The 16,634-nt window shown below is 46.3% G+C and overlaps 1 protein-coding gene across 4 annotated transcripts in view; it reads left to right on the plus strand.

Moving 5' to 3' along the window:
- LOC138273990 (uncharacterized) overlaps positions 1-16,634 on the plus strand; it is a 294,057-nt gene that overhangs the window by 150,109 nt on the left and 127,314 nt on the right. For 3 of the 4 annotated variants that reach the window (XM_069218921.1, XM_069218922.1, XM_069218923.1), the window contains 2 exons: positions 9,019-9,216; positions 15,008-15,096. In XM_069218921.1, the coding sequence (XP_069075022.1) occupies positions 9,019-9,216; positions 15,008-15,096 (287 nt within the window). The remainder of the gene's footprint in view (positions 1-9,018; positions 9,217-15,007; positions 15,097-16,634) is intronic. The other variant, XM_069218924.1, reaches the window with a different exon arrangement.

The raw sequence follows: 16,634 nt of genomic DNA on the forward strand, positions 1-16,634 counted from the left end.
ACAGGCAGAAGCAGCAACTGCAGAATAGCCCAACAAAGCACAGGCAGGGGCAGCACTTCTCCTCACCTGTTCAGTGTAGGAGGCTGGCCTGGTTTGTAGTGGGTACCTTGGGTACTTACACCTTATACCAGGTCCAGTTATCCCTTATTAGTGAAATGTAGTAGTGTTCTAGCAGCTTAGGCTGATGGAGGCAGCTATAGCAGAGCAGCTTAGGCTGAACTAGGAGACATGCAAAGCTCATGCAATACCACTTATAGTTACATAGTACTTTCACACAAGTAAAGACAATACTCAGTGTTACCAAAAATAAAGGTATTTATTTGGGTGACACAGTACCAAAAATATCTTAGAGACAATACTCATTCTGGAGGTAGGTATTATACACAATATATACACTAGACACCAACATTAGACAAGTAAATAGTCATAGAACAATGCAAACAGTAGGAGATCCTATAGAATGCAATGAGAGACAATAGGTCTAGGGGCAACACAAACCATGTACTAAAAAAGTGGAATGTGAATCACTAATTCCCCCCTTGACAAGAGTAGTGTGTGCAGAATCGCTGGGAGAGTAAGAATAAAGTAAAGGTAAGTAAATTACCCCACCCCAGAGCCCAGAAAAGCAGGAGTAAACTACTGCAAGTTTCCTTAAGTAACACTACACCTCGTTTTGGGGATTTTGCAGCAGCCAACCAAGTCTGCAAAGAACAACTGCTGGATTATTGGACCTGAAGACCTGCAAAGGAAGGGGACCAAGTCCAGAAGTCAAAAGAAGTTCCAGGAAGGACAGGAGTCCCTGCCAACCCAGAAGAGGGTGCAAAAGAAGAGTCCCTGGTTAGTCGAAGACTGCAGAAATGCACCCTAGGAAGATGCCAGCGGGTTCCTGCGTGATGCAAAAGACGTCTCACAGCATCAAGATCCTTGCAGATGAGATTTTGTGTTGGTAGACGCCAACAAGCCTTGGTTACGGCAAAAGTGCATTTTTCATCAAAATGGCACTGGATGGACCCAGGAGGGACCTGGGGGCCTCAACTCTGTGTGAGAAGGAAGAGGGTGCTCTCAGCACTTTAGAGAGCCCTCAGGCTGCCAGCCAGCACCCCCAGAAGCAGCAGTATCTCATGCATCACAACAAAAGAAGGTCCCACGCCACCGGAGAACAACTGAGCGAGTTGAGCGTTGCAGGGTGGTGTGCTGGGGACCTGGGCCAGGCTGTGCACAAAGGAATTTTGCAAAGAGTGCACAGAGGCCTCAGGAGGCAAGGATACAATACACTAGGTACCGTGGTTCTCGGGGAAGGCAAGGTCTTACCTCCTCCACATTGCATCAGCAGGACCTCAGGACAGTCTATGTCGATTGTGTACACCCTCTGTGTCCTTAGGAGCACGCTCGTTGCCGTGAGGGGAGTCCCAGGGTACCGGTCGTCGCATTGGAAGGTGCCTGCTTGGAGCATGAGAGTGACTCCGTTACTCCATGGGAGAGTTCTTCAGTCCTTCTGGTGCAGGATGAAGACAGGGAGTCCCCAGAGCATGCACACCGTGGAAACTGTTGCAATTGCTGACTTGGAGCTGAGGTTGCTGAAGAAAAGTGTCTCTTGTAGACACCTTGTTGCAGTTACAACGTTTCTTGGAGCAGGCTGCGGTTGATCTGAGGTCAGAAGAGTCTGCAGTTGTTGCAGGGGATTCCTGAAGGAAACTTGCAAGCAGAATCTGAAGAGAACCCACAGGAGAGACCCTAAATAGCCCTGAGAGGGGGATTGGCTACCATATGAGGTAAGGGCCTATCAGGAGGGGTCTCTGACGTCACCTGTTGGCACTGGCCACTCAGAGCACTCCAGAGTGCCCCCACACCTTGCAAAGCCAGATGGCTGAAGTCTGGGACACACTAGAGGAGCTCTGGGCACCACCCCTGGGGTGGTGATGGAAAGGGGAGTGGTCACTCCCCTTTTCTTTGTCCAGATTCCCGCCAATGCAGGGGAGAAGGGATCCCTGAACCGGTGTAGACTGGTTTATGCAAGGAGGGCACCATCTGTGCCCTTCAAAGCATTCCCAGAGGGTGGGGGAGGCTACCCCTCCCCAGCATGTAACACCTATTTCCAAAGGGAGAGGGTGGAACACCCTGCTCTCAAAGGAAATGCTTTGTTCTGCCTTCCTGGGACTGGGCTGCCCAGCCCCCTGGAGGGCAGAACCCTGTCCGTGAGGTGGCAGCAGCTGTAGCTGCAGTGCAAGCCTCAGAGAGCTGGTTTGACAGTACTGGGTGTGCATGGTGGAGCCCCCAGGATGCATGGCATTGGCTCCCCAATACCAGATTTGGAATAGGGGGACAATTCCATGATCTTGGACATGTTACTTGGCCATGTTCAGAGTTACCATTGTGAAGCTACATATAGGTATTGACCCATATGTAGTGCACACGTGTAATGGCATCCCTGCACTCACAAAGTCCGGGGAAATGGCCCTGAACTATGTGGGGGCACCTTTGCTAGTGCAAGGGTGTCCTCACACTTAGTAACTTTGCACCTAACCTTCAGCAAGTGAAGGTTAGATGTATAGGTGAATTATAAGTTACTTAAGTGCAGTGAAAATGGCTGTGAAATAACGTGTGTGTTGTTTCATGCAGGCAGCAATGGCAGTCCTCTGTAAGGGTTTGTCTGAGCTCCCTATGGGTGGCAAAAGAAATGCTGCAGGCCATATGGATCTCCTGGAACCCCAATGCCCTGGGTACCCAGGTACCATATACTAGGGACTTATAAGGGGGTCCAGTATGGCAATTGAAATTGGTAAATGAAGTCATTGGTCTACAGTGACAAATTTAAAAGCAGAGAGAGCATAAGCACTGAGGTTCTGGTTAGCAGAGCCTCAGTGACACAGTTAGGCACTACACAGGCATACATATTAGGCCACAAACTATGAGCACTGGGGTCCTGGCTAGCAGGATCTCAGTGAGACAGGAAAAACACACTGACATATAGGTTTTTAGCTATGAACACTGGGGTCCTGGCTAGCAGGATCCCAGTGACACAGTAAAAACACACTGACATATAGGTTTTTAGCTATGGACACTGGGGTCCTGGCTAGCAGGATCCCAGTGACACAGTAATAACACACTGACACACACTCACAAACAGGCCAAAAGTGGGGGTAACCATGCTAGAAAGAGGCTACTTTCCTACATTCAGCTCTTCTAATTGGCAGAGGTTCTTCTTGGTTCCAGAAGTGATCTTGAAGAAATCTAAAGTCTGGGGTTTTGGGTCCAATACTTATACCCTTTTCTGGCTTTGAAGTACGCAAAATTCAAAGGAGAGTCTCTGTTGTCCACAGGATCTTGCCTTGGCCAGGCCCCAGACACACAGCAGGGGGTTGGAAACTGCATTGTGTGAGGGCAGGCACAGCCCAGTCAGGTCTAAGTGACCACTCTTCCCTCCACTTCAGGTCAGATGGGTCATCAGGATATGCAGGCTACACCCGAGCTTCCTTTGTGTCACTGTCTAGAGGAGATTCACAAACAGCCCAACTGTCAGTCTGACCCAGTCAGGGAATCCACAAACCGGCAGAGTCACAGAATGGTTAAAGCAAGGACATGCCTACTTTCTAAAAGTGGCATTTTCAAACTAACAGATGTATTTTTAAATTGTGAGTTCAGGGACCCCAAGCTCCACATTTCGTTCTGCTCTCAAAGGGAAACTGCACTTTAAGGATATTTAAAGGCAGCCCCCATGTTAACCAATGAGAGAGAGAGGTCTTGCAGCAGTGAAAGCCGAATTGGGCAGTATTTCACTGCTAGGGCATGTAAAACACGTCAGTACATGTCCCACCTTTAACATAAACTGCTCCCTCAACTTGGGGCTACCTAGGGCCTACCTTAGAGGTGCCTTACATGTATAAGAAGGGAAGGTTTGGGCCTGGCAAGTGGGTACACTTGCCAGGTCGAATTGGCAGTTTAAAACTGCACACACAGACACTGCAGTGGCAGGTCTGAGCCATGTTGACAGGGCTACTAATATGGGTGGCACAACCAGTGCTGCAGGCCCACTAGTAGCAATTGATTTACAGGCCCTGGCCACCTCTAGTGCGCATTTGTAAGGAAATGCCTCCTTGGCATGGTTACCCCCTGACTTTTTGCCTTTGCTGATACCAAGTTATGATTTGAAAGTGTGCTGAGGCCTGCTAACCAGGCCCCAGCACCAGTGTTCTTTCCCTAAAACTGTACTTTTGTTTCCACAATTGGCACACCCTGGCATCCAGGTAAGTCCTTTGTAACTGGTACCCCTGGTACCAAGGGCCCTGATGCCAGGGAAGGTCTCTAAGGACTGCAGCATGTCTTATGCCACCCTGGGGACCCCTCACTCAGCACAGACACTCTGCTTGTCAGCCTGTGTGTGCTGGTGGGGAGAAAATGACTAAGTCGACCTGGCACTCCCCTCAGGGTGCCATGCCAACCTCACACTGCCTATGGCATAGGTAAGTCACCCCTCTAGCAGGTCTTACAGCCCTAAGGCAGGGTGCACTATACCATAGGTGAGGGCATAGGTGCATGAGCACTATGCCCCTACAGTGTCTAAGCAAAACCTTAGACATTGTAAGTGCAGGGTAGCCATAAAAGTATATGGTCTGGGAGTCTTTCATACACGAACTCCACAGCACCATAATGGCTACACTGAAAACTGGGAAGTTTGGTATCAAACTTCTCAGCACAATAAATGCACACTGATGTCAGTGTACATTTTATTGTGAAATACACCCCAGAGGGCATCTTAGAGATGCCCCCTGAAAACATACCCGACTTCCAGTGTGGGCTGACTAGCTTTACCAGCCTGCCACACACCAGACATGTTGCTGGCCACATGGGGAGAGTGCCATTGTCACTCTGTGGCTAGTAACAAAGTCTGTACTGGGTGGAGGTGCTTCTCACCTCCCCCTGCAGGAACTGTAACACCTGGCGGTGAGCCTCAAAGGCCTCAAAGGCTCACCCCCTTTGTTACAGCGCCCCAGGACACTTCAGCTGGTGGAGATGCCCGCCCCCTCTGGCCACGGCCCCACTTTTGGCGGCAAGGCCGGAGGAGATAATGAGAAAAACAAGGAGGAGTCACTGGCCAGTCAGGACAGCCCCTAAGGTGTCCTGAGCTGAGGTGACTCTGACTTTTAGAAATCCTCCATCTTGCAGATGGAGGATTCCCCCAATAGGATTAGGGATGTGCCCCCCTCAGAGAGGAGACACAAAGAGGGTGTAGCCACCCTCAGGGCTAGTAGCCATTGGCTACTAACTCCCCAGACCTAAACACACCCCTAAATTGAGTATTTAGGGGCTCCCAGAACCTAGCAAGATAGATTCCTGCAACCTAAGACGAAGAAGGACTGCTGACCTGAAAGCCCTGCAGAGAAGACGGAGACACCAACTGCTTTGGCCCCAGCTCTACCGGCCTGTCTCCCCACTTCAAGAAAAACTGCAACAGCGACGTGTTCCACAGGGTCCAGCGACCTCTGAAGCCTCAGAGGACTACCCTGCATCTAAAAGGACCAAGAACTCCCAAGGACAGCGGCTCTGCTCCAAAGAAGAAATATCTTTGCAACAAAGAAGCAACTTTTAAAGACCACCCGTTTCCCGCCGGAAGCGTGAGACTTTGCACTCTGCACCCGACGCCCCCGGCTCGACCTGCAGGGAAACAACACTACAGGGAGGACTCCCCAGCGACTGCGACCCTTTGAGTAGCCAGAGTTTACCCCCCTGAGCCCCCCCAGTGACGCCTGCAGAGGGAATCCAGAGGCTCCCTGTGACCGCGACTGCCTGCTTCTAAGAACCCGACGCCTGGTAAAGACACTGCACCCGCAGCCCCCAGGACCTGAAGGATCCGACATCCAGTGCAGAAGCGACCCCCAGGTGGCCCTCTCCCTTGTCCAGGTGGTGGCTACCCCGAGGAGCTCCCCCCTTGCGTGCCTGCTTTGCTGAAGAGACCCCTGGGTCTCCCATTGAACTCCATTGCAAACCCGACGCCTGTTTGCACTCTGCACCCGGTCGCCCCCGTGCCGCCCCCGTGCCGCTGAGGGTGTACTTTTTGTGCTGACTTGTGTGTCCCCCAGTGCCCTACAAAACCCCCCTGGTCTGCCCTCCGAAGACGCAGGTACTTACCTGCTGGCAGACTGGAACCGGGGCACCCCCTTCTCCATTGAAGCCTATGTGTTTTGGGCACCGCACCACTTTGACCTCTGCACCTGACCGGCCCTGAGCTGCTGGTGTGGTAACTTTGGGGTTGCTCTGAACCCCCAACGGTGGGCTACGTTGGACCCAACTTTGAACCCTGTAGGTGGTTTACTTACCTGCAAAACTAACAAACACTTACCTCCCCCAGGAACTGTTGAAAATTGCACTGTCTAGTTTTAAAATAGCTTATTGCCATTTGTGTGAAAACTGTATATGCTATTTCGCTAATTTAAAGTTCCTAGATGAAATACCTTTTATTTGAAGTATTACTTGTAAATCTTGAACCTGTGGTTCTTAAATTAAACTAAGAAAATATATTTTTCTATACAAAAACCTATTGGCCTGGAATTGTCTTTGAGTGTGTGTTCCTCATTTATTGCCTATGTGTGTACAACAAATGCTTAACACTACCCTCTGATAAACCTACTGCTCGACCACACTACCACAAATTAGAGCATTAGAATGATCTCTTTTTGCCACTATCTTACCTCTAAGGGGAACCCTTGGACTCTGCGCATGCTATTTCTTACTTTGCAATAGTACATACAGAGCCAACTTCCTACAACATTACTAGAGACTTACTAGTAAATCAAATATGCCAATCATAGGAAAGCCAATTACACATACCCATTACACAGGAGCACTTGCATTTTAGCACTGGTCAGCAGCGGTAAAATGCCCAGAGTAACAAAAACAGCAATAATCAGAGTGCAGCACACAGTCAACATCCTGGGAAGCAGAAGCAAAAAGTTGGGGGAGACCATGCCAGGTCTAACATGGACAATGGAGTTTATCTACAAGCAGTGCTTCGTATCTGAGTAACAGCAGAGTTTGTCTACGATAAGCTCTTTGTGTCAGAGTGACAGCAGAGTTTATCTACAGTCAGTGCATCATGTCCGATGGACAGTGGAGTTTGTCCACAAGCAGCACTTTGTGTCCGATGGCAGCAGCGTTTGTTTACGATCAGTGCTACATGTCTGATCAGCAGTAAAGTGTTTTCAGGAACAGTGCTTTGTAACTGCACGCTGACTGAAGTTGCCGCACTCCTTCCCAACACCGCCGGAGCCAGCCCATGTAAGGAAAATCCATGCTGTGTGCTTGCCACCCTGGCAGCCCTCCTCCCGTTCTAGAGACTCAATGACACGGGTGCCCATCGCCAGCTTGGACTCCCTCATGGCCGGCCGTACTGTCTCAGTGACCCGAATTAACCATTGGATTACTAATGACTTTTGAGTGCATGCTTCCATCGCTGTTGTTATCAAGTCCCTCAGGTGAACCTCTGAGGGACTGTAGTTGTATTGCCCCAGTCTACATGACCACAACCATCCTTTTTTAAAACCTCAGAGATCTATAAGTACTGTTTCACAATTATACTTAAAAAGCATATTGTGAGATCCACTGATTGGATTTTCTTGTTGTTTTGGTCTTGACCTATTTATAATATAATAATCATTTTTTTAAAACCTGTTTGGAGTTTCTTTGTAGTGTTTTCATTGTGTTACTGTGTGAGTGGGTTGCACGAATACTTTACACATTCCCTCTTTAAATACTCCTGCCGGCTCTGTGCCAAGCTACCAGAGGGTGAGCACAGGTAAATCTCTAAGTGTGTATCTAGCTTACCCTGCCTAGAGGTGGTGGTTCCTACTTGTATAGTCTAACAGCCTGAAACCCCAGTTCTAACAGTTGGGTTTAAGTGTTTTCTACTTCTTCTACAGATCATGTATTATCTGCTGTTTCAGATACACTAATTACTTTTTTCACTGGACATGTTATCCTATATTAAATATGTTCATTGGCATTCATTATATGCTGATGTGATGATCTGCTATGGTGTCAAATAACCAATCATAACTGATTGGGTACTACCCTGCAACTAACAACTTGATTGTGGAAGATGGACAAGGAGGTAATGATCCACTTAATTAACTGTAATCAGTGCTTAAGTTCTAAAAGAAAGAGTGTTGGTGCCCGAAGCTCTGCTCAGAAGCTGGTGCAATTTAATGTGGGTGGGCCAAATACCAAGGCTGGTTGTCTTAAATAACCTTGTGCCTCTATAATCCACTAAAACACTCCTTGTTGCTGTATACCATGCTTGCAGGTTCCTGCTTTTTCCCTTTGTGGTGTTTTTTCTGTCTTTTCCTTCCTCCGTCTTTCCAGTTTGTGTGTTTATCCCTCTTTTGCTCTTGGGCAGTGTCTGATGCAGAAAAATAAGTGCCAGTCCCCAAAGATGGTGCCCCTATCTGAAACCACAAACTGAAACTAAACACTGCTAGTAATCTTCATTACTCCAAGTCCAAGTCTTCCTCGATACAGTTATGTCTTTCCCACCCTCCTGCCTGGAGAAAGGGATTGAATATATATATTTTTGTGTAGGTTTCTATTTTAGAAGCTCAAGGTAATAACAGGGTTTGATGTAATTTGTCATCCCTTATCTATTGGCTACTGGGTAGTGGTGGCCATGTTAGGAGGAATGTCAGATCAGCTAGGGGATAGGCTCTACTGGACAGAGATGGAATCTCACAGGTTGGGACTGTATCAGAGAAGACTTGGGCTCAGACTAATGAGGATTACTGGTAACAAGGTCATTAATAAAATAATTTCTAGCTATCGCATCAATTTTCAATTCTATTAAGGACACGAAGGCGAGGATTATGCTTTCTCTTTCTTTACTGACTTAAACAGAAGCCAATCAAATACAAGTAACAGAAAAAACTACAACACCCAGGATACCTAACATCCTGTCACATGGTCCATTCATCCTTCATGTCCTCTGCCATGAGTCCTTTGACCTATTAAGTCACTTCCTCTTTCTTTGTTCAGAACAGATCAGATCAACTTGAAAACGAAACTTCTTACGCCATCCCACAAACTGGAGTCATGAACTTCTTCTCCTTACTGAAGAACCGAATCTTGGATAGCTCCATGCCGGAGAAACAACCGGGTAGAACATTCAAACCAAACTTCCTTGAGGTTACGATTTCAGGCGTTCTTCTGATCAGAAGCTGTAACAATAAACAAGTAGGTAATATCCCAATAAAAAAAGACATGTTTCAACTTATAATTGACAATAAATGGGAGGGTTAAATGACAATATATCATAGATATGCACCATAATTGATATCCAATCTTCATTGTATATATAAGGGAGGGATAATCCTCGCCTCCGTGTCCTTAATAGAATTGAAAATTCTTGACGCGATAGCTAGAATTTTTTTTATTCTATGTCAGGACCGGAGGCTCAGATTATGCTAGTTTAAAGCTGTTCCATCACAACCGTAGCTACATCCAATACCGGTTTATGGTAAAACTTACGAAAAGTATTTTCAGAAGACCAATCTGCCGCCTTCATTATGTCCTCTAATCTAGAACGTAAGGCAAATGATTTTGAAGCCATAGCCCCTCTAGCAGAATGGGACCCAAAAACAGAGGTGTCAATACCTGCTTCATTCATCAACCATCTCATCCATCTAGCCAGAGTAGCTAATGAAACTGGTTTAAAAGGTTTTTGCAAAGCAATTAGCAATTGACCTTTAACATCTTGTCGAAATTCTTCTGTGACAACTTCATAATCCTTTAAGCACTGAACAACACATAGGGGGTCATTCTGACCCTGGCAGGCGGCGGTTGCCGCCCGCCTGGAGGGAACCGCCATTTGGCCGCCCCGCGGTCAAAAGACCGCTGGGGCCATACCAACTTTCCAGCTGGGCCGGCGGGCACTACCTAAGGTAGCGCCAGCCGGCCCAGTGGGAAAGGGGCCTGCAACACTGAAGCCGGCTCCGAAAGGAGCCGGCGGTGTTGCAGGTGTGCGACGGGTGCAGTTGCACCCGTCGTGCTTTTCACTGTCTGCTAGGCAGACAGTGAAAAGCAGGCTGGGGCCCTGTTAGGGGGCCCCTGCACTGCCCATGCCATTGCCCCCCAGGTGCCCCAGGACACCCGTTCCCGCCATCCTGTTCCTGGCGGTAATAACCGCCAGAAACAGGCTGGCGGGAAGGGGGTCAGAATCCCCATGGCAGTGCTGCTTGCAGCGCCGCCATGGCGGATTCGCCCAGCCGGGGGAAATCCGGCGGGAAACCGCCGGACCCGGCTTTCTGACCGCAGCTTTACCGCCGCGGTCAGAATGGGCAAGGAAGCACCACCAGCCTGTTGGCGGTGCTTCCGTCACCCGCGGCCCTGGCGGTCTATGACCGCCAGGGTCGGAATGAGGGCCATAATTTTGAATTTTCCGTATAAACTGGATAGGATAGTGACCTGTAATTTGTTTTAGTTCTTCTTGTCACCGCAAAGGTGATTCCTTCTGGTGAAAAAGTTCTACCTGCTAAATCTAAGGCTCTGACGTCCGAAACTCTTTTGCAAGAGATAAGACATAAAAGCATAGTCAGCTTGGTTGAAAGCTGTTTGCGAGACAAATACTTGTTGGTAGGCCAAGAATCTAGGAATTTTAAAATAATGCTAACATCCCATAACACAGTATATTTAGCTTGAGGAGGTTTCGAGAGACGTATACCTCAAAAGCTTGCATATTAGTGGATGTTCTCCAATGGGCTTACCTTCTAAATGGGAATGCCCTGCTGAAATAGCCGATCTAAAATTGTTAATCGTCCGATAAGCTAAACCCGAACTAGCTAGTTCTGCTAGAAAGTTAACAATCAAACCAATATGTGCTTCCACTGGATTGGCACTCCTTCCATCACACCAACTAGACCATCTGCGCCAGGCTGATTCATATCTCTTATGGGTACTACTGGCCCAGGCCTGTTTAATGTATTCCGCAACTTGTTTCGAAACATCTGAGGTACTCCATCTAGACCTGAAATTAACCAGGCTAGAAGAGTTAACTTCCCCGACAAGATCAGTGGTTGTTGATGGCCCTCTGGACTCAAGAGAAGATTTCGACGAGGAGGAATCAGAAGAGGAGAGGCACAGGCTAAATGAAGAGCAATGGGGAACCAAGGCTGTGCTCTCCAAAAAGGAGTCACCAGAACAATCTCTGTTTTCTGTCTCCGTACTTGAGACAAAACCCTGGCGATCATCATAAAAGGGGGGAACGCATAACCCCGAAATTGGGACCAGTCCTGAAGGAAGGCATCTGTCTTTAATGCATAAGGGCCTGGACGCCAACTGTAAAAATTTTGAATTTGGCAGTTGAGTCGGGAGGCAAACAGGTCCACTTCGCAAGTGCCCCATTCTCTGATTATCTGAGCAACAATCAGAGGATCCAACTTCCAGTCGCTGGAGTCTGATAGGTATCTGGAATTCCAGTCTGCTATTATGTTTTGGTCTCCAGGCAGGTACTCTGCTATGACTACTAAACGCTGAGTTAGACAATAATGCCAGAAATCCTTGGCAATCTCTGCCAGGATTCTGGACTTCGCACCTCCCAATTTGTTGACATACCTCACTGCTGAAACATTGTCCATCCGTAAGAGTATGCAACAAACTGTTTTCTGAGGGGAGAGGCTCTTTATGGCAAAAGAACCCGCTAGAAGTTCCAGGCAATTGATGTGAAGGGATTGTTCCCATTCCGACCATCTGCCCCCCGTCACTAGGGAGTTGCAACGAGCTCCCCAACCCCATCTGCTGGCATCGGACTCTATCACTACCTCCGGGTGAGATCCGAAAATCGCCCTGCCGTTCCAAGTTTCCATGTGATGAAGCCACCACTGAACTTCTGATCTTACATCGGTAGTCAATGGGATTTGTTCTGAGTAACTCAGACCCTGTTGTAGATGTCTGATTTTGAGTCTCTGAAGTGCTCGATAATGTAGGGGTGCAGGGAATATCGCCTGAATAGATGAAGCTAGTAAGCCCACTACTCTGGCTATATTCCTCAAGCAGTCTTTACAGATGTTGACAGGATTTAGCTAATAGTTGGCTGAATCCTGTCAACATCTGTAAAGACTGCGTTTAGTTGGACCTCTTATGAATTGGTCACATAATGTGATTGAATATTCAAATTTGGTTAAAATTCATGTAATTTTATATTATAACTTTAGGTTTGTTAGGTAATTTATGTATTTCGATATGATTTATTTTTGTGTTTAATAAATTGTTGATTTGATTTATTTTCCCGCATACCCATTTTCTATTTTTGTGTAAAAATATTTTGTAATTAGATAACATGTCTGCATTGATATATAATTGAATATTGATTCTGTTATTTTGGTGAAATTTAGGAACTCCTGTATACCTGTGCTCCGCTAACTGTTTTTTGGTTTGTGAACAATATAATCTAAAACGGCTACACAGCACATAAATTACACTGTGTCATGGTTTGTGTTCGTGTTTTGTTTTTGAAGTTGGTTGTTGTGTGTTGTTCTGGTGTCCTGCAGTGGTATTTTTGTTGTGCATTGTTTTGCTGTGGTGTACTGACGCTGCCTTATGTTTTGTTGCTGTGTTATTCATTTGAGCTGTTTGATGGTGTATTGTTTGGAATATGTTGATGAATTATTGTGTTTTAGTATTGCTTTTTTGCTTTGCTGTTGAGTTGTATCATGCATGACATCCATCTTTGCCAAAATGCTGTACCTGGTCATATGAGCTCCCTCGAGGGCAGATGCCTTGCGTAGCCCGTGGGGGCGTTTTGACTCATGGGTTTCATTTCAAAATGAAAGTCCTCGGGAATGGCCACACGTTACCGGTCCCCCAAACGAAACAACACATTAATCTCTTCATTGTCTACACCATTAACCAACCAGTACCGGACACTCGGGCTCCCTTACCTTGAAAGATGAAGGCGGGTAAACATAGGTAAGAGACTAATTTGCCTAGATAGTATCCAATGATACTGCTTTTTCATAAGATGTGTCATAACCCTACCTATCCTTCATTTGAGTGGAAATGCATCTCAAAGCTAAGGAACAAACTTTGCTAGATATTTACTATATATGCATGTAAATAAATGCGTGGTACACAGTTGACTGCTCGTATATAAACTACACTTGCATGTCTATTAATGTTGTTATCTGTCACACCAAAGCAGCAGGGTATATTTGCGGCGATGCTTGAGTGTGTTAAAAAAGTAGCGCATTCATTTGTAAATATTCAATCATACCTGTCAAAAAGTAAGAGATATTCAGATATGCAAAGACTACTTGAATGAGTGATGCATTCATATGCTATCAGATACCTCTATCTCATCAGTTTAATGTAGATGATGTATGTTAAATGTAGGTAATTTCCTATAAAGTTAGTTAGGCGTGAATGCAGTTTTCAATTCAGGGTACTCAGAAGTTTGTACTCTGTTTTTTGGCTTTTTTGTGCTGTGAGCGCCATGGACTAAATAGTAAATTAGACATCATGGCAAACAGAAAAGCGAAATGAACATTTAAAGTTAGGTTTACCTACAGAAAATTCAATTCATTCCCACATATTTTCTAAATATTCATATTTATATTAAAGTGTAGGTCTGCATTTATTTGGAATATAAGGTTTTTAAAACAGGGACAAGTCAGTAAGCAAGGTCGGAATATTTAAAAAGCTGTTCGATGAATAAAAAACGTTTTGAGGGTATTTGTTCACGGATAACGTCCCACAAGGACCTAGAAGGTTATCTATTGCAGCCACAAATGCGCCCCTTGCACATGAACGTCAGTTCACCAAAAAGCCTGTGGTAGCGGAAGTGACGTCACACCCATTTTGCCCTTCAGTTCCACTCACACACATGCTTACACATTCACACACACTCACTCATCTAAAAACACTCACACTCAAGCACGCATACAACATACATTTAAAAGCATTTTTTTGTTTACCACAGCTGTGAGGATCAGGCCGCATCCCAGTCCATCAGTATTTTGCACACACAGCCACCTCAGTTTGGACCCACCCATATACAAATCAGTCTTGACCTAGCTCCACTGGGAAGTTTTTTGTATACTTTAGTGTGTCGCCCTAAATGGGACGGATATGCCCAGGCATGGGTCCCATGCACGCTGTGTGACTGGAACCAAGCTATGCCTGGCTGATGAGCCACATATAGAGCGAAACCAGTACTGGGTTGCTAATGTTCTGCTTCAAGGGGGACCTGGCCTGGCAGTTCGGGCTGGACTGTTCTCAATGGAGTAGGTTCAAGACTGATTTGCATATGGCGGGCCAAACTGAAGTTGCATGGTGTACAAAAATAACGATGGACTGGGATGCTGACCCAAGTAATTACCAGTGGCTGAGATTAATTCAAGCATTCCATCCATCATTTTTTTTATATTTTAGGATGACACTGGTTAGTAGTCACAAACTCATTGGGCCCCAGGCTCACTCCTGGCATTTGTGGGCATGGTAGGGGAGGGGTTCAGCACCTAGGTCGGTGCAGGGACAGAGAGAGCTTCCACTTTTTGTTCCTGACCCCATACGTATCAAGGCAAATTGTGTTCCACATTCTCCATGGAGGCAAGGTGCTAGACATCTTTCAGGTCCCACTATAAGTAATAAGATGGTTTAGTGTTTATGTATCGGTTGCAGAGATCTGCTCTAGGCCACAGGTACAGATACTATTGATGTCGACTTACTAGCACATTTATTAGGACAGTCAATAAGATTGCAGAGTAGGCAATGTGTGTATAACGACATGGATCTGGTCTTGCAGCTGTATCAGAGAAAACAGCAACTCAGCAGCTGGCAGTGAGCATAACAGGAACTGCTGGATTTAGAGGACGCTGGGGGATGGGGTGGAAATTCACATGCTGTTGTCATTACTGACCTTGAAGCCGGTTTTTAACTAACATTATTAACCAACTCTGCAGACAGGAATGTTACAGTGAGGTGAATGCAGTCATATTTTAGCTTACAATAACCCATGATCTCTGTTCCACAGGCAGCTCACAACAAGGAAGAGCAGAACAAGTGGCTGCAGGCTATATGGAAAGCCATGGTCATATCTGGGCAGGAAGAAACCTCCTGCAGGTAATTAACTTCTGAGCAGTTTTCTCTGCCCCAGGTCGTCAACTCTCCAAGCAGAACTCACTCTCCTCATTCACTGTTGGGCTCTTACATTATGTGATACAACCCCCATCACACACACACACACCTCAACTCCCCACATAAACATGTACAATAAATAGAATATATATTTATACCTCCACACAAACATATATATTGTACACCCACACACACACCCTCTCTTGAGCTGCAATATGACTGGCCTATAGTAGCAGCTGTGGTTGTGCCTAGGACTACAGTACTCCACAACACCAACTGACGACAGACATTAGAGAGTAAAAAGATGGTACAGAGAGGTTTGAAGAAAAAGAGCATTAAATACAACCCAGGAGACATTTTCGCTATTCATGAGCCAGCTGCATTTACCTTCCCAAAGCTTATATACACAACATTGAGGCAACAGCTATTACATGTCACGAGACAGCCTTGCATACCGTCCTTGGAGTCCTGGTTATAAGGAGTAGGGGCTCCCTGCTCAACATGCATTCAGTAGCATCCACTCCCTCCTCCCTTTGGCAGTCAATAATCAAACTTCCACAATGGACTCCCCCCACTTCTTTAGCACCTCTTGGAAGTGTTGGATGGCCAGGTTGGAAAACAAAGTTGCTGCTTTGTAAGATGTTTGGTTAGTAAACAAGCTCCCACTGTTTCAAAAGCTAGATAGTAGAATGACCGATTCTGTGCCTGACTGCATGAACTAGCCAGCACAAGTACTCTTCTAGATACTGAACGTGACATTTGCACCCATGTAATCCAGGGTGACCGTCTTCTTTACTCCTTCATCAGTATGGCAATACAAATGCTTGATTTTGGCAGGTCTAATAAAGCATAGGTTTTTCAGAACTGCATGCAGAAAGTGTTATCCAGCCTCAATGGTGTCATTAATGTGCGAAATGTTTAATGAATGCTACCACCATTTGGACATTAGGAACTTCTACCGTTAGCTCCAAGTGCACCTAAAACTGACATATGGTCACACATCCTTCTCAAAGTTACATATTACAGGTAGTGGACTAAAGAACATCACAGTCCTTCCAGGCCACCGAAGAATCATTTATGGAGACACAATTATGGAATATTATGATCAAAACACGGTCACAGAGCAACCCGTGGACTCAAGTCTTTGTGCTGCCCTCCTGGAGATACAGAAACCAAATGAGTGGGCTCCCATCACATTTGCCAGTGACCATCAAGTCAGGTGGGTGATGATGACAAGCCCAAATATGCCTTCTCCTACAGTGATGAGCACCTGTGTGTGCGCATTGCAGTGGGTCCTTGATCCAGCTTCAGTTGCATGCCTCGTCCATCTTTTCCTGTCCACCTGGTTCAGTGTGGCAAAGAGGAGCTCCACTAAGGCATATCTAGCTGGGGCAGTTGGATTTGAGAGGGGTGGAAAATTATATATGTATTTAGAACAAAATGCTTTGCATTCCCTAGGGCTGTTTGCCAGGCTGCCAATGATCACTCGGTCACCAACCTCTAAAAGCCGTCTTTTGGTCCTC

Source organism: Pleurodeles waltl, unplaced genomic scaffold, assembly GCF_031143425.1.
Source record: "Pleurodeles waltl isolate 20211129_DDA unplaced genomic scaffold, aPleWal1.hap1.20221129 scaffold_130, whole genome shotgun sequence".
In the NCBI taxonomy this organism is placed as follows: domain Eukaryota; kingdom Metazoa; phylum Chordata; class Amphibia; order Caudata; family Salamandridae; genus Pleurodeles; species Pleurodeles waltl.